At 38.0% G+C, this 27520-nt stretch overlaps 1 protein-coding gene across 2 annotated transcripts; it reads right to left on the bottom strand.

Moving 5' to 3' along the window:
• Positions 1 to 719: 719 nt before the first annotated feature.
• CUNH8orf89 (chromosome unknown C8orf89 homolog) lies at positions 720 to 22645 on the bottom strand. 2 transcript variants are annotated; one of them, XM_032869192.1, is made up of 6 exons: positions 22513 to 22645; positions 10307 to 10470; positions 8319 to 8472; positions 5575 to 5630; positions 3183 to 3218; positions 720 to 992 (listed from the first exon to the last, which is right to left on the bottom strand). In XM_032869192.1, the coding sequence occupies exons 2-6, from the start codon at positions 10431 to 10433 to the stop codon at positions 844 to 846; spliced, it is 522 nt and encodes a 173-aa protein (XP_032725083.1). In that variant the 5' UTR covers positions 10434 to 10470; positions 22513 to 22645; the 3' UTR covers positions 720 to 843. The 2 variants fall into 2 exon arrangements, with proteins under 2 accessions (XP_032725083.1, XP_032725084.1); XM_032869193.1 differs by lacking the exon at positions 3183 to 3218.
• Positions 22646 to 27520: the final 4875 nt, after the last annotated feature.

The raw sequence follows: 27520 nt of genomic DNA, 5'->3' as shown, positions 1-27520 counted from the left end.
TCTTATGGCCTGTATCCCACTCCTCACGATCAGTCATTGGTATCCTTGATTTCTTCCCATATCTCAGGGAAGTGTATTGATGGATGTGTATCCCCCACTCCTCAAGGCTTTCTGAAGGTAGGGTTTTTCTCTTGACCTAGACCTTTCTTCCACCTCCCTACAGAAATGGAGCAAGTCTCCATCTCTCCCCTCAGGGTTCAGCCTGTCCACACAGTGGAAATGACTTGCCCTACTTGGCAGAAAAAGCCCTGATGTGGTGGGTGAGCTTGTCAATAATGCTTGAATGTGTACATTTGTCCGATTCTGAAGTTCAGGATTAGGAGCCCCACTGTTGCCACATATCTAAGACAGGATTTTCCTTCCAGGTTTTAGCAGCAAACAAAGCTAATATTTTCATCCGCTCGAATACTTCTCTCACAACTGTTTTCAAACTCAAGCAGGGAAAAGGAGGGATTTGTATCCGGCATCCTTAATCCCAATAATGATTCACTCTGTCTTGAATCTTCTGCAGCAGATAGCAATGTCATTCACTGTACAGACAGGCACTCAAAACACATGTATCAAATTGAATCGAAGGATATAGTCAATGTATATAAAATTCATGGAATGTAATTTCTCTCATGTCATGTCCCCCCAAAACCATAACTTAAATGTCTTTTTGTAGCTGTTAATGAAAAGCAAATGCTTCTGTATATTACATAAAATATTTATTTCTTATTTACATTTCCGTTTTTATGTAAATCATTGCACATCATACCACATATCAAAAAAAGAAAAAGAAAGGAAAAAATATATAAACCTTAGACAGCAGTGAAGAAAGCATCGCATGTGATGTGATACTTATCAGCAGTCTCTCAGGTCTCGTTTCTTGCTCTTTTTGGATTTTCTAGTAGTTTCTTGACGAATGGTATCATACTCCAATATGGCCATTTTGGAAAGTCTCTGTAAGTATTGAGATGATGCTCCAGCAAGAGGATCACTGAAGCCGGAAACTGTGAAGAAAAATAAATCATCTATTAAAGTTAAGCACATAATATTTTCTAAATGATATTCTCTAAAATAGAGGGCAAACAAAATCTCTCTTCCTCAAATGACCATTAAACACAGCTAGTTCTTGATATATCACATTCGTTGAAGTAAAAATAGAAAGTATTTACTTTCTAAAGTAACGTGATATCAAGTCATCTCAAAACTATTTAACTAGGGGTGCCTGGGTGGCTCAGTCAGTTGGGCGTCTGACTATTGATTTGGTTCAGATCATGATCTCAGGGTCAAGGGATTGACCCCTGCATAGAGCTCCACTCAGCAGGGTGTGGGAGTGGGTCTCTCTCCCTCTCCCTCTCTGGTTCTCCCCCCTCTCATGATTTCTCTCAAATAAATAAATATTTTTTTAAAATGTAGCTAAAAAACTATACTGTTTGTATTTAATTATATAAAACTCAATCTGAGTCTATAATGTACTTTTTAAAACATGGGATGGCTGTGGAATTTATTCCAAAGCAAAAGATACAGTCTCCATAAATAATTAACTTGTTTTATACCTTGCATGCTCATCAAATTATTTCCTCCAAATATACCATTTCTCATAAATGCTAAGTTTAGTAAAATAGTAGAATTGTAAAGGAAAATGAATCATTCATTAACTGAACAGCATTACTCAAGTTTCTATTATGGAGTGGTAGTAATAATAAGAAGAGATATATCAAATGATCTCTTTGTGTCAAGTACTTACATTTATTCCAGCCACACAACACTATGAAGTAGGCAACTAGTACTATCTTGGATCACAGATATAAAAAGAAGATTTAATGGCGTTAAAAAACTTGCCCAAGGGCAAAGGATTTGAATTCAGATTCATCAAATTCAAACTTCCCATGCAATCACTACATATTGCCCTAAATATATAAAGACTAATAAATACTTCTATTTCAAAACATAGAAAACTTTGAAAATAATATACTGATTCAAACTGTTTTAAAATATTATTTAATTTCAAATGGTGAAGTGTCAAAAAAGCTATCTAAAATTCTCTATTGTGGTTATTTTTGGTTTGTTTTGTTATTTGAGTGTAACATAATTAGGAAGTTCAGAGAAAGAGGGATCATGGAGGGAAGAATATGATTAGGATACCTGTTCTTAGTGGTATAATGAACCTGACACTTAGAAAAACTCTCTGGCTACAAATAAACTGGATTCTAGGTATTAAGCAAATGTCAAAAAACTTCAAAAATCTTCAAAACTTCATACAAACCAATGCAATTAAGTTGGAAGTTGTTAACAATAAGATAAATTTAAAATTCTCAAATAGAAATTTAAACAACACATTCTAGATTACTCATCAGTCAAATAAGAAATCAAAATAAGCATTAAAATATTCATAACTAAATTATAAAGAAAATATTACAAAACTTGTGTAATACAGTAGAAGTTATACATAGACAGGTTTATACCTCAAATTTCTATGTTAGAAAAGAAGGTTTGAAAATTAAAATTTTAGGTATAAGATACACATTAGGAAAATAATACACCCAAAGAACATAGTAGAAGAAAAATAATATAGGAAAGAGAAGAAATCAATGAAGTAGAAAACAAATTTACATTAAGAAATATTTTTTAGAAGATGAGTTCTTCATTGAAGAGAATGATAAAGAAGAAAAGTCTCTGGTGAGATTAATCAGAATAAAACACAGAAAGCACAAATAAATAACATTAAAAGAAGAGGGACACGTAGAACGTGTGAGTCTTGATCTCAGGGTTGTGAGTACAAGCCCCATATTGGGTGACTGGGTGTAGAGATTACTTAAAAATAAAATCTTAAAAAAAAAAAAAAAAAGGGATGCCTGGGTAGCTCAATCGGTTGAGTGTCTGCCTTCGGCTCAGGTCATGGTCTCAGGGTCCTGGGACTGAGTCCCATGTCAGGTTCCCTGCTCAGTAGGGAGTCTGCTTCTCCCTTTCCCTCTGCCCCTACCCCTGCTTGTCCTTTCTCTCTCTGTTTCTCTGACAAATAAACAAAATCTTTAAAAAATAAGTGAAAAGACTGATTACATGGAATTACATGGAAATAAAAAACTTCAAAAAGAAAGAAGAGGGATAGAAGTACAGATTAAATAAAAGCTCAACTTTATGCCAATATATCTGAAAACTTAGACAAAATGCAAAAAATTTTAGAAAATATAACTTACCAAAGTTGATTGAAGAATTAGAATGCCTTAAAAATCCTAAAATTAAAATGGTTGAATCAATATTAAAGTAATAATTCTTGCTTTGTTGTCTATTTTGTTTGATGTTAGTGTACCTACACTTCTTTCTTTTAATTAATGTTTGCACGATTTGTATTTTTTCCACCTTGCACTTTAGATCTTTCTTGCTCTTAAATTTAAGGTATGCCTCTTGCAAGCAATATATATTTTTCTCAGTCTGATACTTTGTGTTTTTCATTGAAATATTTAGTCTGTTTACATATAATGTAATTGTTGTTTTGTTTAATTTTGAATCTTTAATCTTGCTAATTGTTTTCTATTTGTCCTATATGCTTTATGTTTCTTTTTCCCTCCTTTCTTGTCCTCTTTTGAAATGATCAAGTTTTTTTCTCATTTTATATTTCCCCTCTATATTAGCTTGTTACTTGTATTATTTTATTATTCTTTTACTGGTTGTCATACAGAATATCATGTGTCTCTTTGACACATTACAATCTACTTTAAATTAGTTATTCTACCATTTTTTCAGATAATGGGAGTATATTACAACATTTTAACTCCACATAGGCCCCATCTTACCTCTGTGCTACTATTGTCAAGTATTTTGTCTCTACATAGATTTTAAACTTCATAATACTACTGCTACTGCTTCTCATTCTTTAGCAGTTGTACTTCCTTTTTGTATCACTTCTTCCTTAATATTTTTTAGTGAAGCTCTGCAGACAATAAATTCTCTCAACTTCTATTTGAATGAAAATGTATTTGTTTCACCTTTAATTTTAAGGGTATTTTCACTGGGTATCCATTCAAGTTTGGCAGTTATCTCTTTTAGCCTTTTTATGCTATTCCACTGTCTTCTTGCTTCCATTGTCTACATTTAAACAGTCAGTTGTATGTCTTACCAGTGCATCTTTGAAGGTAACCTGTCTTCTCTGTTTTCTTGTTTTGTGTTTTTTTTTTTTTTTTAACTTAGTCTTTTTATTATGATGTGCCTCACTGTGGTTTTCTTTGTTTCTATTCTGCTGAGGACTCTCAGAACTTCTTGAATCCTTGGCTTTGTATTTTTCATCAAAATTGGGAACTTATCAGTCAATATATAAATACTGTTTCTGTCCTAACCTTTTCATTCTGGAATTAGAATTATGCATGTGTAAAGCGGGTTTATCTCATCACATAATAGCTTGCACACTGTCTTCTATATATATTATCTTTTTTCTTCCCCCACTTTAATTGGGTATTTTCTAATGATCTTTCATTTTACAAATCCTTTCATCTGTTGCTTTCCATCTCTCCCCCAACTTTATTGCAGTATATTTCACAAATAAAAATTGTGTATATTTATGGTTTACAACAAGATGACCTGATATACATATATACTGTGAAGTGATTACTGCAGTTAAGTTAATTAACACATCTATCACCTCACATAGTTACTTTTTCTGGGAAAGTAACTGGTTCTCATCTGGGAAGACAAGAACACTTGAGACTTGCTCTCTTAGCAGATTTCAGTATACAATTTACTATTATTAACTATAGTCACCATGCTGTACATTGGATCCCCAGAACTTATTCATCTTAGAACTATAATTTTGTACCATCATCTCCCCATTTGCCCCACTCAAAACCGTGGTAACCACCATTCTATTCTGTATGTCTGACTTTTTTTATTTTTTATTTTTATTTTTTTAAGATTCTGCATATAAGTGATTGATTCCATTAGGAACAAAGTTCCATGAAGCATTTGTCTTTCTCTGTATGGCTTATTTCACTAAGCATAATGCCCTGTGGGTTTAACCATATTGTCAGAGACAACAGATTTCTTTTTTTACTGCTATATAATACAGGTATCCCAGCTTTTCAAAAGTTCATGTTAAGCCATTTTACTTCTATGAAAGACCTACAATAGCACCTGTCTTTGCTAACTGCCAAGAAATCCAATAGAGTTTTTTCATTTTGATTTTAGAAAGGTAAAAGCTGAAAGTAGTGTTCAGTGTTTGTTTTGCAGTGAGCCATTATAGAGGTAGCATGTGCCCTGACCAGTGAGAGCGGACCATCAAGCTCCGTCCTGAGCTATACTCAGCATCTCAGCATCAAGCTGCCACAGCTTTGAAAAATTTCAAAGGTCAGAAACTTAAAGCAAGACTAGCATGCAGACCATGCAATGGTCCACATGAGAGATGATGAGGGCCTATCCCAAGGTCCTGAGATAATAAAGGTATGTGTATAAACATCTACTATGTTTATAAGATAAAGCTTAAAGAAACATTAAAAAGAACAAAGCAATTAAACCAGGGGAAAGAAAGGAAGTTAAAAAGAGTAAGTATGGGACAACCTAATAAGACATGTGGCGGGAGAAGAAAATGAGCCAACTTACCCTTTGGTTTCTCCTGAAGTGGTACCACAGTGCGGGCTTCCTTAGTCTTCCTTATCCTAAAATTACATATTATCATAAAATCACCTTTATGTAAATCCAGGATAGATTAATTATAAAATACAATAAGAGACAAGAAGCTGCCTTTAGCAAAACTCACTTTGCGAAGGACATCACATGGAAAGTAAATAAACATTAAAGAAAGTGAACTCATTCCACCATAACTGATCCAATCAGAAGCAGATAGGAACAACTCAACATCTTAGGTTTTGCTAATAAATATTACCTGTAGATAAATGTAATGCTAATTTTCCCCATATTTATCTTTATCTTAACTTTCTCCAAGTATAATTCAGGGAATGCTAAGAGGAAGGGAATCAAGATTAAATTAAAAAGGTTATCTAGACAGGCCGATACTAACTATTGCTTATTTGTGTACCTTTTATTTGTTAATCACCACAATCTGAATTTTATCTTAATTAACTTTTGTTCCTACTGGGAACAGACCTACATAACAAGTGGGTTATTAGAGGAAGTATGTCACCACCGAACCTGCCGTAGGTGAGATAATCCATAAGAACTGCAAATTTCCTGTAACTATATTAAACTTTAGAAGTCAGCCAAAACTTTTAAATGCCCTTCACCTCTAGGATTACTACTATCAGTTATATTACCAGAGTGTGCCTTGAGAGTCATTTAAAGTGTATGATTATAATTAAATAAATTTGAGGGGTGCCTGGGTGGCTCAATTGGTTCAGCGTCTACTTTCAGCTCAGGTCATGATCCCGGGTTCCTGGGATCCAGCCCCACATTGAATTCCCTCTGCTCTGTGGGGAGCCTGTTTTTCCCTCTCCCTTTCCCTGCCACTCCCCATGCTTGTGCTCTCTCTCTGTCAAATAAATAGATACAAAATCTTTAAAAAAAATTAAAAAAAAAAACAATCAGCATTTTTAAAACAAATACTCACATATGGAAGGAAAAAAGGTGGGAAGGGGTTGTACACAAGACGAACAAAAATGTGTTACTTCCCTGCTATGCCACGGCTTTTCGTTCACGGGGCGCTGTGCAATATGCAGAGGAGAATAAAACACTTGCACGCAACTTGACATGTTCTCACTAGACTGGCTAAAATAAAGACACTTGTTTCAAAGACAGAGAAAAGAACTAACATTTATGTTGGCCAAGCACTTCATAAACATTATGGCACGTAGCCACCACTCTTCCACTTTGTATATGAACAGCACTTGTCATAACATGAATTTAATGTATTCAAATTATCCTTCCCTGGTTAGGCAAATTCACACTCAAGTCAATGTAAAAAAATGATAGGGAATAGTTTGGGGGCACCTGGGTGGCTCAATGGGTTGGGCCTCTGCTGTTGGATCGGGTCATGATCTCAGGGTCCCGGAATCGAGGACTGCGTCAGGCTCTCTGCTCAGCCGAGAGCCTGCTTCCCCCCTCCCCTGCCTGCCTCTCTGTCTACTTGTGATCTCTCTCTCTGTCAAAGAAATAAATAAAATCTTAAAAAAATGATAGGGAATGATTAAACAAACTATGGATCCATTAATGAGATACAATGTAGCCAGTAAAGACTGTTTGAAGATCATGCAGTGACATGAAAAAATGAGTATGTGTAATAATAAGTTAAAAAGGCAAAATAAAAAATTGTAAGTACACTAAGATCATAGAGAAAACAAAGTCCACAAAAATGAAGAAGAAAAGAAGAGAGCAAACACCCAACAAGAAAAGTTGATACGTTACAATGGGTAAATTATCAAAATACTGTTTATCTTTTTTTGCTCCAAATTTTCTGCGAAGTTCTTATGCGTTTTCATAATTTAGTAAATTATGCATAACTTTTCATTTTTAGTGTCATTTTATATGACCAAAACTTATTTCAAGAGTAATTAACAAGAACAACACTGTGGAAAAGTATATTCTAAAACTCCTATGTTTGTGTGCTGTGTGTAACTGGCTGACTTTAAAGCTCAGGAAATATGAAAATACAAAATTTCCCCTAAGGAAAGTAGCAACTCAGACTACTATAAATGCAGCATCTTTTTTTTTTAGGCTACCAAAGTGAGTAAGTCCTAGATATTCAATAGATACCTGATGAATAAATAAATAAACCAAAGCAGCCACCAAATCAAATATGAGACCGTCTTACTAATTTCTAGATCCCTTTGGAGAAAGGGGATTTCTTTTAATGGTATGCCAGCCAGCCTAATTTATAAAAAGGAAGGTAATTATGATAATGGCTTTAAATGCCAATATTCAAAGTGAGTCGGACTTTTCTGGCTGACGCCTCCTTTTCCACTCATCAGCGCTGGTCTTCTTCAGGCTGTCATCTCATTTAGAACCTGCCCTCGCATGACGTCACTCAAACTAGAGACGAAACCCGAGGTACTATATTCGTCGTACAGAAACCTGTTAACATTGCAGAGACTTCATTTAATTTTATTGCTAAAAATTCCGATATTCTCATGGGCAATCTACACTAGAGCAGCAGATATTTTTAAAAGGAAGTCCTTAAGTCCTTTCTGGCAATGTCCCTTGAAAACTGAGAAAATGGCTTACTTGTCAAACTGACTAAAATTGCTACCTAGACTAAAACAAGAGATCCTTTATGAAACAAATATCAGTGGGCAAGAAAGACTTCCACTCACTAGGCAGGAAAACCTCTCCGTTTAACAGTTATTACTACAGATGCGAGTGGAAGGCAAGAGAACTGAATAGCAATGGTCTACCTGACTGGACACATCTCGGGGTCAGCCTGCAGCAGTCTTGGACGAACTTCCAGTGGAGTTGAACTTACACTTTTTGGGCAACTCTGCAGTCCTGGTAAATACGGCATCTTGACACATTCTTTGAACTCTTCTAGACCAAAGGCAGTGGTGTATTCTAATTAAAAATGGTATCATAATTAATGGTATTATTTCTTGATGAAATGTATATAACTTCTTTTACTACATACTAAAATGCATAATACAATATACTCAATCAGTCATTAAGGAGAGAAAATAAAGCTACTGTTCTTTATCTAGTATCTTTCCCAAGTAGAATAAGGAAAAAGGGCAGGTTCACAGATCTCCTACAGTTGTCCCTGTCTTCTGCCCTCATTATTTTATATAATTAGAATTTCCAGAATATTAGAGATATTCACATTGAAATAGAGTTTAAAAGCATTTTTTTTTTTAAAGATTTTATTTAGTTATTTATTTGACAGACAGAGATCACAAGTAGGCAGAGAGGCAGGCAGAGAAAGAGAGAGGAGGAAGCAGGCTCCCCGCTGAGCAGAGAGCCCGATGTGGGGCTCGATCCCAGAACCCTGGGATCATGACCTGAGCCGAAGGCAGAGGCTTTAACCCACTGAGCCACCCAGGCGCCCCTAAAAGCATTTTTAAGAGTCTAATATTATCTGCTACTTTAAACCTTTCTACCTTCTTGCTTTTATGTAAATAAGAGGTATAAATACATGATTATTTAGTTAACAATGAGACATAAAAGAATTTTTTTCAGGCATTGATTTTAATTTTCTCAGGGGCGCCTGCATGGCTCAGTGGTTAAGTGTCTGCTGTCAGCTCAGGTCATGATCCCAAGGTCCTGGGATAGAGCCCCACATCGGACTCCCTGCTCAATGGAGAGTCTGCCTCTCCCTCTCTCCTTCTCCCTCTGTTGCTCCCCCACTGCTTGTTCTCTCTCTCTGTGAAATAAGTAAATAAATGAAATCTTTAAAAAATGGTAATTTTCTCTCTGCAAAATTTCACAGCAAATCTATAAACACTAACATTGAAGCATCAAGGTTTCTTCTTCTACTGACCTCACATAAAAGAGATTGTCAAATTATTTAAAAACAAAACAAAATGAAGTCTAGCACAGTAATAAAAATAGTATTTAATCCGACTGGAGTTATATTAAATCCTCCAAATGTTATTTTGCTACCTTTGATTTTTCTTCTTCTGGGAAAAAAAAAGTTTCTCCTGATCAAAAAACATACAAATTCTCTTTTCAGCAATTAAATTTCGGGGTAAAAGTACAGGTAAACTTATGTTTTCTGAGTATCTTTACTGCGAATACAGTGGAAAAGTTGGAAAAATAGAGCAACACACTCAAAACCAGGAGTGATGATATGGGTTGGGGAGTTTGGATTTTACTCTTTTCAAGAATTACATCTCTATTTATAAAGCTGAAGGCAGAATTCAGGATAAACAAGAAATACAAGTAGAATTTGAAATTTGAAGTATAAACTGAAATTAAACTATTAATATATTCATACACATGTCAAAATTCCTCAAATTAGTCCTTACTGAGCAAGGGTAGAATATAAAATACTTGCCACATAACTCACAGAAAAAATAAAGTTCTGGTTAGAACTATAAATACAAAAAGATGCTGTTAAAGATTTGGGTTTCTTAAAACACAAAAATCAACTCGAGATGCTTAAAAACAAACAAAATTTGTGAAAAGTAATATGACCCAACAGAGGTAGTACTGCACTGATGCCAAGAGAAGTAGTTCTTTAAAATTTGTTTCCATCATGAGTTACAGAATTATATTAAGTAAATTAATTTTAATTTGCTTCCATTTTTATTTTCCATAAACTTAGGATATTATCCTTCCATAAATGTTACAAAAATTATAAGATGTCTCCTGACTGCTTAAAAAAATATATGTGTTAGTTTAAGGCACTATTTCTATATTTTCTTCAGTAAAATAACTGTAAAGATAAACTTACCTTTCTTCATCTTTTGTGTTTCTAAAACTGCTTTCCTCCAACTACTCTCAAAAAGAAAACAACTGTCAAAGGAATTTCTGGTAACATTGGAAGTATCAAATTTGATTTCCGGAGACAGGACTGGCATTTTTTCTCCTTTCAACAGTGCTGATGAAAGTGAGATTCTGCTTCAAATTCAGGACACAAAATACCAAAAAAAATAAAAAAAAAAAAAAAAACCACAAATAAAACATATTTTAGAGATAAATATTTTTTCTGATTTGTTTTCCATCATACAGATTAAACATTAACATAGACTTACATGGAAAGTTCACTTATAACATGTAAATACATAATCCTGTGATTTTAAAGTAAGTGGCCTTTAATAATATAGCTAAAATTGGTAGTAAAAGTTCTTTCTTTTAAATATTTTAATAAGTTCTTTCAACTCCCAGGGCACAGATATTTAGCAATATAAAAAAATTTGAAGTTCAACAGCAAATTATGCGGCACAAGACAATAAAATGTTTAGGATTCTCTCAAATATATTACTGTTATACACAATGACCAAGTGGGACTTATCTCTGGGAGGCAAGGATGGTTCAACACAGAAAAATTAATGTGATATACCACTTTAAAAGAATAAAGGATTAAAAAGTCACATGATCATCTCAATGGATACAGAAAAGGCATTTGATAAAATTCAACAGTCTCAACAAAGACAAAGAAATAAAGACAAAGAGATAAAAGACAAAGACAAAGAGATTAAAACCTCTCAACAAACTAAGAATAGAGAGAAATTATATCAACATAATAAAGGCATGTAAAGTCCACAGTTAACTTCACACTCAATAGTGAAGAATCAAAATGTTTTCCTCTAAGATAAGGAATAGGGCAAGGATGACCACTCTTACCACTTCTATTCAACTCTAAGTCCTAGCCAGAGCAATGAGGAAAGAAATGGAACTCAGACTGGAAAAGCAACAGTAAAACTGTCCCTGTTTTCAGATGCCATGATCTTAAATATGTAGAAAATCCTACAGACTCCACCAAAAAAATCACTTGTACTTTTATACACTCAATAAACTATCTGAAAAGGAAATTAGGAAAACAATCCAATTTACAATAGTATCAAAAGGAAGAAAATACTTAGGAATAAACTTAGCTAAGGAATGAACAAATTATACACTGAAAAACACTGATGAAAAATTAAAGAAGACACAAGTAGAAAGACATTCTATGTTCACAAATCAGAAAACTTAATTTTGTCAAGATAACCATACTACCAAAAATGATCTACAGATCAATACAATTGAAATCCCAATGGCATCTTTATACAGAAATAGTTAAAAACATTCAAAAATTCATATGGACTCACAAAGGACCCCAGATAGCCAAAACAATCTTGAGAAAGAAGATCAAAGCTGGAGGCATCAAACTTGCTAATTTCAAAATATATCACAAAGCTAAGGTAACCAAAACAATATGATAATAGTATAAAAACAGACATATAAGCCACTGGAAGAATAGAATCCAGAAATAAATCAACATATACACAGTCAACTGGTCTTTGACAAGGAGGCCAAAGAGTACACAAGAGGGGAAGGATAGTCTCTTCTAACAAACAGCATTGGAAAAACTAGATATCCACATGTGAAAGAATGAAACTGAGCCCTATCTTACACCATAAACAAAAATCAACTCAAAATGGATTAAAGACTTAAACCTAAGACTTAAAACTGTAAAACTCCTATAAGAAAACATAGGGGGGAAGAACTTCATGACATTGGTCTTGCAATGATTTTATGGATATGATGCCAAAAGCACAGGAAACAAAAGCAAAAATAGACAAGTAGGGCCTGCACCAAACTAAAAAGCTTCTGCATAGCAAAGAAAATGATCAGTAGAGTGAAAAGGAAACCTCTAGTCTGGGAAAAATATTTGCAAATCATATATCTGATAAGGGGTTAATATCCAAAATATATAACTCCAAAGCAAAAAACAAAACAACAACAAAACAAAACAAAAAACCCTAATAACATGGTTTAGAAATAGGTTTAAGGACTTGAGTAGACATTTCTCCAAAGACATACAAATGGCCAACATATATATGAAAAGATGCTCTGGCCAAGGCCAAAGAGGTTACTGCCTGTGTTCTCCTCTAGGATTTTGAGGTCTCCTGTCTCACACTTAGGTCTTTCATCCATTTTGAATTTATTTTTGTGTATGCTGTAAGGAAGTGGTCCAGTTTCAACAGCATGCTGCTCTCCAGTTTTCCCAACACAGTTTGTTGAAGAGACTATCTTTTTTCCACTGGATATTCTTTCCTGCTTTGTTGAAGATTGGTTGACCATAGAGTTGTGGATCCATTTCTGGGTTTTCTATTCTGTTCCATTGATCTATGCATCTGTTTTTGTGCCAGTACCATACTGTCTTGATAACTACAGTTTTGTAATATGGCTTGAAATCTGGAATCATGATGCTTCCAGCTTTTCTTTTTTCTCTTTTCTTTTCAAGATTGTATTTGGAATCTTTGTGGCTCCATACAAATTTTAGGTTTGTTTGTTCCAGTTCTGCAAAAATGCTGGTGGTATTTGACAAGGAGTACATTAAATGTGTAGGTTCCTTTGGGTAGTATAAACATTTTGACAATGTTTGTTCTTCCAATCCATGAGCATGGAATGTTTTTCCATTTCTTTGTGTCCTCTTCAATTTCTTTCATCAGTGTTCTCTTTTTCAGAGGACAGATCTTTTACCTCTTTGATTAGGTTTATTCCTAGGTATCTTATTGTTTTTGGTGCAATTACAAATGGGCTCAATTCCTTGATTTCTTTTTCTGCTGCTTCATTGTTGAGGTACAGATGTTCCATCTATCTTTACACTTTGTCGAGGGTTTTTATCAAGAATGGATGCTATAGGGACGCCCGGGTGGCTCAGTTGGTTAAGCAGCTGCCTTTGGCTCAGGTCATGATCCCAGCATCCTGGGATCGAGTCCCACATAGGGCTCCTTGCTCATCGGGGCGCCTGCTTCTCCCTCTGCCTCTGCCTGCCTGTGCTCGCTTTCTTGCTCTCCCTCTCTCTGACAAATAAATAAATAAAATCTTAAAAAAAAAAAAAAAGAATGGATGCTATATTTTTCAGATGCTTTTTCTGCATCTGTTAAGAGGATCATATGGTTCTTATCTTTTCTTTTATTAACGTGGTTATCATGTTGACTGATTTGTGAATATTGAACCACCGCTGCAGTCTGGGAATAATCTCACTTGATTGTGGTGAATAATTCTTTTAATGTATTACTGGATCCAATTTGCTCGTATCTTTAATTTTTGCATCCATGTTCATCAGGAATATTGGCCTGTGGTTCTCCTTTTTAGTGGGGTTTTTGTCTGGTTTTGGAATCAAAGTAATGCTGACTTTGCAGAAGGAGTTTTCCTTCCATTTCTGTTTTTTTGGAATAGTTTGAGAAGAATAGGTATTAGCTCTTCTTCAACTTCTTACCAGACTAGTAATTCTACTTCTAGCTTACTAGACACATCACCAGAGACAAGGAAAATAAAAGCAAAAATGACTATTGGGACAACATCAAGATAAAAAGCTTTTGTACAGTGAAGGGAACAGTCAACAAAACTAAAAGGCAGCTTATGGAATGGGAGAAGGTATTTTGGATTATATATATATATAGATATATAGAGACAAAGATACAGATTTCACACCAATAAAGAGTAAACAAAACAAAGACCTTGAAGTCCTAACTACAAATTGGAAGTATAAGACTTTCATCTAAAAAAAGAAAAAAAGACTGGGTTTTCTATTCTGTTCCATTGATCTATGCATCTGTTTTTGTGCCAGTACCATACTGTCTTGATAACTACAGTTTGTAATATCAAAGAGAATCAAAGCCATGTGCCAGTACCATAAAAAGCATTTTCTAGCTCTCTTTACTAAACCTAATAAATAAGGTGTGATTTCAAATAAAAAAGAAAAAGAAGCTTTGCACAGTGGCAGTATCGTAGCCAATGAGGTTTATCTGAGGTGCAATTATTGCTAATGGAAAAAGAGAAGAAAAAAGAAAAACACAAAAACCAATTAGAAATAGCTGATTCCGGGTCTGTGGAAGGAAATGTACAAAATAAGCCTAGAACATTTTGTCATTCCAGAGATCTAGTAATCTGTCAGTAAAGACTATAGCCATGGTAGTCATCAACTTAAAAAGGCTCCAAACTGACCAATAATGAGAGTTATAAACATTAATAAAATATTAACTGCAGTGAATTGAAATATATTAAATATGTATAATACATACATATACAGGCATACCTTGTTTTATTGTGCTTCACTTCATTGCACTTCACAGAAAATTGTTTTGTTGTTGTTGGGTTTTCCTTTTGTTTTGTTTTGTCAAATCTGAAGGTCGCTCCAACCCTTCATGAAGCAAGTCTCTTGGTGCCATTTTTCTGACAGTATTTGCCCATTTCACATCTGTCACGTTTTGCTAATTCTTGCAGTATTTCAAGCTTTTTCATTGTCATTATATTTGTCATGTCGATCTGTGGTCAGTAATCTGTGATGTTACTATTCCAACTGTTTTGAAGTGCAATGAAGCGTGCCCATATAAGACAGCGAACTTAATCACTAAGTGTTGTGTGTGTTCGCACTGCTCCACTGACCAGCTGTTCCTCCATCTCGCTCCCTCTCCCCGGGCCTCTTTATTCCCTGAGACACAACAATACTGAAATTAGGCCAATTAATAACCCTACAATGGCCTCTAATTGTTCAAGTGAAAAAAAGAGTCACATGTCTCTCACTAGAAATGATCACACTTAGTAAGGAAGGCAAGTCAAACACTGAGACAGGTTGAAAGCTAGTCCTTGTGTGTCAAAGAGTTAGCCAAGTTTAAATGCAAGGGAAAGTTCTTGAAGAAAATTAAAAGTGCTACTCCAGTGAACACACGAATGGTAAGAAAGTGAAAGAGTCTTACTGCTGACATGGAGAAAGTCTGAGTGGTCTGGATAGAAGATCAAACCAGCCACAACAGTCCCTTAAGCTAAATATAGGGCATGGCTTTGATTCTCTTCAATTCTATGAAGGCTGAGGGACATGAGGAACCTGCAGAAGAAAAAGCTTAAAGCTCACAGAGGCTGGTTCATGAGCACTACGGAAAAAAAAGCCAAAACCATAACATCAAAGGGCAAGGTGAAGCAGCAAGTTCTCCAGAAGATCCAGCTAAGATAATTAATGAGGGCGGCTACACTAAACAACATATTTTTGGGACACCTGGGTGGCTCAGTTGGTTAAGTGTCTGCCTTCAGCTCAGGTCATGATCTCAGGATTCTGGGATCAAGCCCTGCATCTTTCTCTCCCTCTGTCTGCCACTTCCCCTGCTTGTGCTGTCTCTCTTTGCCAAATGAATAAATAAAATCTTTGAAAAAAAAAAAAAAAGAATATGTTTCATTTACAAAAAATAAAAAAAAAAATAAACAACATATTTTCAATGGAGATGAAATGGTCTTCTGTTGGAAGAAGATGGATCTAAGATTGTCATAGCTAGAGAGGAGAAGTCAATGCTTGGCTTCAAAGCTTCAAAGAACAGGCTGACTCTTATCAGGGCCTAATGCAGCTGGTGACTTTCCTTGGAAGCCAGTGCTCATTGACCATACCGCAAATCCTAGAGCCCTTCAGATTTATGCCAAATCTATTCTGCCTGTGCTCTGTAAGTGAAACAACAAAGTCTGGATGACAGATGTCTGTTTATAACATGGTTTATTGAATATTTTAAGCCCACTGTTGAGACCTGCTCAGGGAAAAGATTTCTTTCAAAATATGACCCCTCATTGACAATGCACCTGGTTACCCAAGAGCTCTGATGGAGATGGACAAGGAGATCAATGTTGTTTTCATGCCTGAGCACAACAGAAATTGCTGGTTTGCAGGCCTGTAAGAGAACTGATCTCTGATTTTTTAAATTAAACAACTGTGGTCTGGAAGGGTTATTAAATGGTTTGCGTCTAACATTACACAACAAGGAACAACAACAATAAGAGTATTAATTTTATCAAATTCTCTTCTTTTAGTGGAAAGGAGAAATGGACAAAGGAAAGCGATTAAAGAAATATTAAAATTGACCTCTAACAAAATTAAGACTAAGCATGTAAAATATTAAGAAAAACAATTTTTAAAAAACTGTAGGCAAAGTTTCCATTTGGACATAGGGGACTTCCCATTTCCTAAAATTCATAAGCAGTTAATTTGCCAGTTTGTGTTTAAATATTCAATTCACAGGAAGAATTACATGGAAGCAGTCCCTGTATTAAGAACCCCCAGGCTATGAGTTGAAAAATGAAGAAAACAATGGCACCTATATATCCCATCAACCTATATATCCCAGATCCCTTTGTTACTTCCCCATTCCTGTTCACCCATTCCTGGATGGGACAAAATATTTATTTTCTTGTTAACCTTTCTGTGCCTCAAGTCTCTCCATCTAGGGAGCTAATAAGTTCTGCCTTACAGAGTTATTAGGAAGTCTGAAGGTGATTTAAGACAAGCATCTAGCTAAACGCCTAATATGTTGCTTTAATTCTCAAACCAGAATCTTTAGTTCAGACAGCAGTAAGGTAGCTTTATACACAGAGACAAATGATGGCTGCTATTATTATCATAATTATCATGATTACCACCCTAGGCCAAGAATCAGCTAATGGCTGGGTACGAGAGAGATGCAGCTTGACTCAATGCCTCTTCCTCTTTTCCCTTCAGGGTAAAGGTGCACCCCTAGAACTCTTCTGTTTTTCTTCATACTGACCTCTTCTTGCCTTATGCTTTCCATGTCCTTCATCTCCTTGCACAGTACAAATATAAACATTTTCCCACGATGTTCTGTTCAGTTTTGCAGTATACATCTCCCACTGGCTGCATCTGCCAAGTCTCCTTCCTTGTTTCATTTCCTTATGTAGTTTGTAAACTTTGACTGTGAGCTCATCTTTAGAGAGATTGCTACCTATGGGAGTCCAGCACTTCCTGAGCTCTGGAAACGTTGCTGTACAGACTTTTCCATTATATGGGTTGGGTAGTATAGCCATTTGGGTCCTGGGTTTCGGAGGTGCCAGAGTAGTGATGTGAGTTTCTTGGGTGGTGGTATGTAGCGAAGAATGTAGTCATGTGAATTCAGACCCCAGACTTGAGCTGTATGGGTATGAAGCTGTGCACAGTCTGTGTGTTAACAGCTAACTCTTTTCCTGCCATAGTCCAAGTGGATGGTAGGCTTCCTTGCAGCCTCCTTGGGCCAATGGGAGCATATTTTTCTATTATCACCTTAGTGTCTGTAGCAGGTTGTATTTTTCAAAGAAGGATACACTAATACATACTCATTCCTACACATTCTTCCTTCAATGTGATGTTGATACTCCTCCTTCAAGCAATGAAGTCTGTGTTCCCTCTCCCTGAAATTAACTTCCTGAATAAATATAGTGCCGTAGAAGTGATACTGTGTGATTTCCAAAGCTAGGGCGTAAAAGGCAATACAACTTCCACTGGCTCCCTCTTGGGATCTCACCTTTGAAATCCAGCCACCATTTTGTAAGGAAGCCACCATATAAAGGTTCCAGTTGACATCCACAGCTAAGGTCTCAGCCCACAGTGAGCATCAACCACCAGACATGGGGATGAATGAGCCTGCAGGTGATTCTAGACCCAAGCTTTCGATTCTTCCATCTGAGAACCCAGACATCGTGAAGCAGAGCCAAGCTGTCCCGCTGTGCACTGTCCGAATTCCTGACCCACAGAGTACAATAAATGGTTGTTTTCCACGACTAAGTTTTGGAGAAATTTGTAATGCAGTCATAGTAACTGGAACAGTACTCCTTTGTGATTTCCAGCTTTCGGCAGATGCTCAACAGTGGCTTCCTATGTGAGTGTTCCTTCATTGCTGGCACCTGGGGATTTCCTTCTCTTGGTCCCTAGCTCAGCTACATTTCCATAAATTATCTTATTATATTTTACCCAGCATTTGAAATATTCCAAATTAGAATGGAGTCCCACCTGTGTCAGGTCCTTCTGCCACATGACCCAGAAGTTCCCATAACTTTTCAAATAAGGACGTAGAAGACTGATGCTTTTAATGCCTTTTATATATAAAGATACTTAAAAATAAGATTAAAAAAACCCTATAGAAAATGAATTTATTACACGACAGATAGTTCCTTCCAGAAAAAAAAATACAAATGATCAATAGAAGTTCATCCTCACTAGTTCTCAAATAAAAGCAAAATAATATAATGAGCTATGACTTTTGCCAATCAAAATGGCAAGGATCTTTCTTTAATACTAGACAACACAAGACGAGGTTCAAGGAAAAGAGGCACTCTCATAAGTTTTCAGCTTATGTATCAGTATATTATGTCCAGAAAGCAATCTAGCAGTATATATGTCCTAATAATTTTATATGCTTTTGATCCAGCAAATAATATAATAATTTATATAATATTATATATATATAATATAATGCAGTAATTTTATATACTTTTGAGCCAGGGATTTATCCTAAAGGAATGACCATTGATACATACAAATACAAGGATGTCAAATCCTGTATTTTTTATAATAGAAAAGAAAAAAAAAAGGCTGAAAATAACCCAAACATCAAAGAGCACTGGTAAGATTATCTTTATTTTTAGCTTTGTTTAAAGCAAAATAGTTTTCAAGTGAACATAAAGACAAGTTGCAGATTAATTGAGAAAGCTAGATATTTATTTACCCATAATGCCAGTCATTGTGCTAGGAGCTGAAATACAAAAATGATGAAGACGCAAAAGCATATAGTATGTTGGGGGAACAAAGTAAACAAACAATTATAGTTCATTACAATAAATATTAGTGATAAAGGTACGTTTCAATTCTGTGGTACAACAGAGCGTTTGCGAACCTAGCCAGATGGGGGAAGTAGGAGTTTTGCTTTTGTTTTTTAGCAAGGGATGATCAAGCTAAGTCCCACAGGTTTTCAGAAGTAGAAATTGACTGCGACAGTCAATAACCTGAATGTTTACTTACACTCTTGCTCCTCCAGAGAATAGAATTGTTCCTAAGAAGTGCCTACCTCCCTGTGATTGGAACATGAATTAGCGTAATGTATAACACGTTCTTCAAGAAGCCTTTAAAAAGAAGGTCTGCTTTCTCTGCACCTTCTTCTCCTTGCCACAGGTGAGATAATAGGGAAGTGCTAATGAATGGCAGAGCCTGGTCTTACAACCAATTGGAAGAAAGCTTCCTGCTGACCAGGACTATCTGCTTTGGAATTGTTATGTGAGCAAGAAACTTACCCGTTAAGTCACTAAGATGTTGAGGTCCATTTGTCATTATAGCTAGCAACAGACTAATACATGCAATTTTTTATTCCCAAGTGTGGTATTAGCTCACTTATTCAAATACATTCACTAAAGCATGTACTGTGTGCAAATCAACATGCCACGTGCATGACAGCTATGAAGAAGAATATTCTGGCTTTACAGAATTTCCAGTGCAAAAGGAAAAACAGCAGCCACTCACACAACTGTAATATAAGGCAACGTGTGACATTACAGCCCGAGGAGGGAGCGATGTCTCACATCAGGACAGTTTAAAAAAGGCAGATGTCATTTTCAAATGGAAGTTCAAAAAAGACTTGGAAGAGGCTAGAAAATGCAGGTATAAGCATTCCAGGAAAAGATACAGATGTGAAAGATGCCTCGGAGAATGGAGCAGGATTCAGATAAGGACTCTGTGAGAAAGAAGGAAATGACAGTTTGAGGTGAGATCACAGACAAATCTGAATGCTAGCCCAAGTGCTCTGCACTTCTGTGAGCAATGGGAAGGCACTGACGGACTCTGAAGAGAGGTGTGGCACATTCAGGTATGCTTTAGGATTAATCTGGCAGAGACTGGAACCCGTTGAGTCCACTATAATAATAATAGTCCAGAGTGCTTAAATTAGACTAGCAACAGTGGGAATACAACAGCTGATTGAATTTAGGAGGTTCGGCAAAGAAAAAATGAGTCAAAGATGACTGAGACTGTGAACTAGGGTGACTAAGAGAATGATGAATTACATTCAAAGAGAAATTGCTAGTCTGGGGATGGAGAGCAACAAAGAGCTTGGTTTTAAGTAAAATGAGTGGCAGACATCCAGGTGGAGCTACAGAACCTGGGTCTAGGCTGTAGGAATTGGGGACCGTAGCTTCGGTTGGGAGAAGAAATTTTAAGAGTCACCTATTCACTAGTGAGAATTGAGGCCAGAGACTGGATTAAAGTTGCCAAAGAAGACTTGAGAGGCAGAAGAAAGCCAGATTTCCTTAAAAGGTCCACAAAGCAGGAAGAGAAAGAAGAGGCTGGGAGGTGACTGGAGAGGCAGAGAATACAGAAGAACCAGAATCATAGGAAGTACTGGACCATATCCAATTCTACAGAAGCTCGAAATGGAAGGAACAATTAGCAACACAGCAACACCAAAAGTGCAATCTCATTTAATCCTCAACCCGATAAAACACAATTACCAGTCAATTCCTGACCAGGAATTCCCACCCAACAAAGAACACTATTTATTCATCTGAGTAAAAGGAGCCGGGATTCTAATCTTGATTCTGCCCTGCAATAGCTGCATAACCACAGGGTCATGAAGAAAATAATAGCGCCTCCGATTCTCAGAGGGTTAGTGAGGATTAAATTTCAATGCACGTAAAGTGTTCAGCATGGTGCTGGACATGTAATAAACACTCAATGAGTGGAAGTTATTGTTTTAACTGTTTTTAAATAAAAATAAACACAGATTTTCATAACACAGTCTGTTGATGGAAATGTCAATCAGTAAAGATGTTTCAGAACGCAAGATTCCACCACAACTTTTTAACATACACACGTGACCCAGCAATTCTGCTTCAGGGAATTAATTTTACAGAACTGCTTTCCATGTGTAAGAATGTTCATCGTTGTATTGTTTGCAATAAGGAAAAACTGGAACCAATCTTAACGAGGAATGGTTACATAAATTACAATACGTCTGCACCATGATCACATCATACATTCGTATGATGCAACTACCCTATCAATGTAGACCTAAGTAAACCACTATGAAGTTATTTGTCACATCTTTTTAAGTGAAAAAGACAATTTCTAAAAAGAATCCAGATATCATTCCTATGATCCAAAAAAACAAACCAAAAAAAAAGAAAGAAAAAAAGAGTAGAAGGATAAACACTAAATTAACTCTAAGAAGTGTTAGAAAGGAGAAAAAGGTAAAGAGAGGGCCTTTACTTCTAACTCTATATTCTTCTGTATGAATGAGAACTACTAAATGTGTTATAAAGTAATTTTAAAAATGTAAGAAAAGAAATGTCAGAAGTATTTTTGAAGAGATGCCACTGTAACAGAGGATTTAAACCCACCATTAGCAATGTAGATAAAGTCAATGAAGATGGACAAGCGGGGATTTTTGTACTTCAGAGAGTATACCTTGAAAATGGTTGCAAAGTTGCATTTCTCTAGACAGAGGCTCCAGTTTTCACGTCTATGGCCCCCAAAAGGTTGTAGAGGTAGAATGACCCATACAATAGAACAGACACAAATCTGTTCTAGTATGTGTAATCCTTCATGAAAAAAGTAATAAACACACAAACTATAGGTAAATCAGAAATGGCACAACGCAAAATTGGCATGAAAACGGAGCCAGAGCTAATTAACACGGTCAGTGTCCCAAGTCCTGCCCCACATGGCTGGGTTCAAGAGGTACAGCAGCAGCCAAAGGCAGAAGAGAAACAACCCCTTCCCCACACCGCCCTTTAGTTTGAACCCTGAGCAGGCTGGAGGGACAGCCTGTAAGGGCGTGTCCACCTGACGCAGGGATGCTCGCACTAGCCTGTACAGAGCTTGAGGAGTGCTGAAACATACTCTGGCAGGCAGGTCCTCGTGTCCCGTTTTCAGTCCCATCTCTCTGCTTCACCCGACCCCGCCGAGCAGCTTTGGCCCGGTTCTCATCCACTCCTTGCCCGCCAGCTCCCCTTAAAGTGTATCGAGAGAAACCTTGGAGTGATTCATGTGCCTCCCTGGGCTAGCTTCTCCTGCCCGGAAGGGGGCCTGACCAGCTGACTTCTGGTCCCCACCTCCCCTTCAGCCCTGCCCTGCAAGGTCCCCATGACCCCTCCACCCCCCCACCCCTCCGTTCCCGCTACGCCGGCGGTCCTCCGGAGACTACCCGCACTCACTGTCCCCGCAGCTCCACCTTGGAGGAGAGGGGCTTCTTCGAATGCCTGGGCCGTGGCGGTGGTGCCCAGGTCTGAGGCTCCGGCAGCGGGGTCAACGGGGGCAGGGGACAACGCGGGAGCCAGCGGCCGCCCTCAGCCGAGCCGAGCCCTCCGCCCAGCTTGGCCCGGGCGCGGGGCTGGCCGCGGCGGCGGGGCAGGGAGGGCGGCCCAGCGCTCGTGCGGGCTCCGCTCTCGGAGCGACCATGCTCGGCTCCCGGCAGCCCGGCGACGCTCCGCAGCGGAGCGCGGCTCGCCAGCCACTCAGCCCCGCCCGGTCCAGCGAGCCGCACCGGTTGCCGCAGCCCCGCCCGCCCAACGCGCGCCGGTTGCCAGGCGCCGGGAGTTTCCGGGCCGCCTTACGCTCTCGGTCACCAGCCGCAGTCTTCTCCCAGCAGGGACTGACGATTAGGGTGCCCCGCCAGGAAGGCCCCTGGGCGGTTAGAAGGCTGCTTAGGACTCACCCGGCAACTACTATAGGTGCTACCACTATATAGGGGCACCTGCAGGGGCACTACTACGGCGGGTGGTGGAGGAGGGCAGAGTGCAGGTTGGGAAGGAGCTGAAATGAGGCTGGGTGTATGGGAGTCAGACGTGGCCCAAGTTCAGTGAGGCACAAGATTTGCGCCAGGCGCCTGTAGAGTGGGTAGTGGGCAGTTAGACAAAGTGACGTTCAGTTCTCTGGGTTGCATTTTTAAGATTCAAACTAACCAGGCTCTCCAGAGTACTGATGAGTGTGGAACTTTCAAACAGCCCAGCAATACCTGCTATCTCAATCTCAGGTTAAGTGACCGAGTCATCCCAGAGTTCCCTCACCATGCCCGCCCGAATTCCATGTTCTAGGTCTCCTTTGTCTAGGTTCTTTGGTGAAAGCTTAGGTGCGTGTCCCCTTCCCAGTAAGGAAGCCTAGCACCCTGACTTGTGTGATAGGACTTTAGCATCTATACTTTTGCTGAATTAAACCATCTAGCTCCATTTCATGACCCCAAATAGGGCTGCAAGTTTAGCCCTAGTAATAGATGGTTTCAGATTTTTCAAAACTGAAGCTGCTTTCAAACACACCATTTTTCTGTGTTCATTAAGTTCCACACTCACATTTCCTAGATCCTCTGGTTAAGAAAACTCTAATCAGATCTGGAACCTAATACTTATGGCACCACTCACTTGTGTGATCCTGGGGGAAGGAAAGTTAACCCCTCACCTAAAAAATGGGGATAGTGGTATACTTACCTAATGAAATAGGCTGCACATTAAAATGACGCAGAGAATTTAAAGAGAAAGGCGTGGGACCCATCCCCCCAACTAATCGGTTCTGGGATTGCTCTCCAAGTGGAAAAGGGACCAAGGATTATATAAAGTGTACACTAGCAGTCAATACATGATTTGAATGTTTATTCTTAAATGGTCTGCTTTTGAGTCTGCTGTCACATCCTCTTGGCTGTCATATCTGCCACGACACTGCCTCCCAACTCTTGACTCCTGCTGTTCTATCACCAGTTGTCCAAATTCTACCTCCTTTGTGAAATTTCCCAATCTGCACAGCATGAACAATTTCCTATATCCCCTAACATGCTGTTCTATTTTCACATAATTGATCCCTACATACTAAAACTCATCTTTGAGTCCTTTACAGTAATATATGTGCGTGCGTACATACATACATACATACATGTATTTAATCTCCATGAACCCACAGTGCAGTCCCCAACTCCTCTGACCATTCACCAAGGACAATGTGCCTGCAACTGGAAAATTAAAACTTTAAATTCCTATTGCTTTCAAGAGGTTGATTCAATCAATAAAGCAAAAGGACTGCAAAGCACCAAGCACTCCCTATTCTAGGTGCTAGAACAGAGAAGGCAAATACTCAAACCTTTTAGTGGTACATAGTACTGTATGTACTCTCCAAACCTTGAGTGGCTGTGAAAAGCAACAGGAATAAATGGAAAAGTATTTCAAGGAGTAAGAAATGCTGTGAAAAATACAGGGTTATATTAAGAAATGTGTCATAAAAACTTTTTCTAGAATTACCAAGTAAAATACACAGACCTGAGGGCCAAGTGTTCCAGACACAAGATTACAAGGGCCAAGAGTAATTAGAAGCTTGTCATTTTTAAGAAACAAGAATATAGCTGGGAACTAAAGATCAAAGAATGGCCCTCCCAAACATTTCCCTGCCATAATTCCTGGAATATGCTGCCTACAGACGACTTTTGCTGAGGTATTTAAATTAAGGAATTTGAGATGTGGAGACTATCCTGGATTATCTGGGTGTTTCAATTTGATCACAAGCGTCCTTAGACTTTGAAGATGGAAGAAGGGGCTACAAGCCAAGAAATCCAAGTGGTTTCTAGAAACTGGGAAAACAAAACAAAACACCAAGAAACTGGGTTTTCCTCTAGAGCCTTCAGAGGGCAGGCAGGCCTGATGACACTCTGACTTAGCGCTGGGAAACCAATTTTGGACTTCTTACCTCTGAAATTGTTGAAGACAATAAATCTGTTTTAAGTCCCTCAAGTTTGTAATTTGTTACAACAGCAACAGGAAACAAGAATTTAGTGCCTACTCTGTATCCAGTACTAAGTTGAAAGGATTAAAAAGCTGGCCTTATAAAGTTTTAACCAAGCAAGGGAGACATCTGTATGAAAGCAACGTTTTGGCTGGTTCGGTATCAGTCTGTAAAGAAAAGCAGTGGGGGCAGAATGTTGTCAGTCTTCCCCTACAGGTGGTTCCAATACCCCAGAAAGCTGACACATCCTAGACATCTCTGTAGCGCTTATCTCATAGTACTTGTGTTATGTCTAGCTTACTAAATAGACTGACACATGAAAGCATAGGCTCTTTTCCTTTGTATGACCCTGCTAGACGCTCAAGATATAATAATACAGTAAATAGTACTTACTTAGCACTTTGAGCTAGGTCTGCTCTGAACACCTGACATCTTTATCAAAATCCTAGATTAGGCACATCTAAACTATCTTCCCCATTTTGCTGATAAAGATTCACTGGCCCAAGCTATTAAGTGAAGGCTGGATATGAACTCATTTTGTCTCCAGAACACTCAATCCAGCCTATGGCAAAAGAACTTCCAAAGCAGTATGAGGTAACACCTGCTAAAGATCAGTGAATGCAACAACTAAGCTTCATGACTTGAAGACAGGTAGCTAGTTTAAGATCTTAGAATGCTGGAATGTTGAAGGGCACAAAAGTAAGTTTACTTAAGTGAGGTGAATTTTTGGAATTTTTGTAGAACCAGCTGGGTGGGGCCCAGGCTTTCAAAGATTGGTTAGCCTTCTAGGGAACAGTCCCTTATAGGGGATACCATCTTTTAGGTGTGTTTTCTAAACAAGGTGTTAACCTGCATTTCAATAGGTTCTAACAGTTCACAAAACATCTTCATACACCTTTTAGTCCTCACAATCCTGTGAAGGCAGACCAATTACCCACTCTCCTCCCTAGGACCTAACAGCAGAAATTACCACCCTGACATGCCTTCCTCCTTTCCTGCTTTGCAACAGCCTAGGTTTCTTTATTCTGAAGCAAGCACTTTAAACTGCTCTATGGCAGTATTAGATGTCTGCAACTCCTCCCTTACTCCCAAACTCTCACATGGTTGTTTCCCCATCCTCTGGGCCTCTGGCCCCAGTCAGAAAGTAATTTGTATGAACTGAATCTCCCAGACTGCAACATGTCCAGAAAGGACATGTACTGCCAATACACCGTTTATCCTACATATTCCCACAGATGTTCCTATCCCTCCACCAGCTTCAAAAACTTTTGCTTCTTTGGGTAATGTGTCCATTTGTGGGTTATAAACAAATGTACCACTAACTACTGATGGTGGGCATTTACTGAAACACCAAAATTTCTTGCAAAACACTAGTACACTCAGTAACATGTAACACTGACTTGACAAACTCAAGAACCTTCTGAAGATGGTTCTAAAGAACCACCACACCATTGGCACAATCAATGAGGACTACACAAACTTTTTATATGTACTTTGTATTATGTTCTACACTGAAAACTATCAGTTCACTAATCTAAGTGAGATACATCCAATACATACGAATATTACTTATAAAATAACAAACCTTTTCCCGTTTTTGCTTGTTAGTGCTATAGGTGTTCCAAAACAACTTGCATCTATGAGCACTAATTTCATTTTTTTCCTTTATAACATCAAAATGCATAACGGAATTATTAGAATCTCACCTAAATATCCAGAAGATGCAAACAAAAAATGGAACACAAAAGGAAAACACATTCACAACAGTACTTTATAGAAAAGCCAAAGCCTCAGAGGACAGAACTTCAGCAACATTATTTTTCTTTATAAACTGAGTTTTTATTACCTTACTTATAAATCATGCACAAAAGCCTATGAAATAGGCTTCCTTAGAACAGACCCATCTTGGCTAACTATGTGGCACAATGCAAAGGTGAAAAATTAAGATACATTCTTCATACAGATGAGTCTTTAATAAACCTAAGTAATGTTTTCCGTCAAGATACAAACGCGACCCTAGTTTTACACACACAGACTGTTGACTTTTAATTTTTTTTTTTAATTTGTTAGAGAGGGAGAGCGAGCGTGCGCACACAAGCACAGGCAGACAGAGGGAGAAGCAGGCTCCCTGCTGAGCAAGGAGCCCAATGTGGGACTCCATCCCAGGATGCTGGGATCATGACCTGAGCCAAAGGCAGCCGCTTAACCAACTGAGCCACCCAGGCGTCCCTTGACTTTTAATTTCATCACACACTTAAGACTTGCTTTAATAGTTGAGGGACAGAGGCACCTGGGACTGAGTCCCAAGTGGGGCTCTCTGCTCAGTGGGGAGCCTAATTTACCCCCCTCTCTGCCTGCTGCTCTACTTGTGATCTCTGTGTCAAATAAATAAAATCATTAAAAAAAAATAGTTAAGGGACAGCAGAGTCAGGCTAGCAAAAAAGTCACCAAGATGACAACACA

Source organism: Lontra canadensis, unplaced genomic scaffold, assembly GCF_010015895.1.
Source record: "Lontra canadensis isolate GAN:19392208 unplaced genomic scaffold, GSC_riverotter_1.0 scaffold37, whole genome shotgun sequence".
NCBI lineage: Eukaryota > Metazoa > Chordata > Mammalia > Carnivora > Mustelidae > Lontra > Lontra canadensis.
This window is presented reverse-complemented; position numbering and strand designations above follow the sequence as displayed.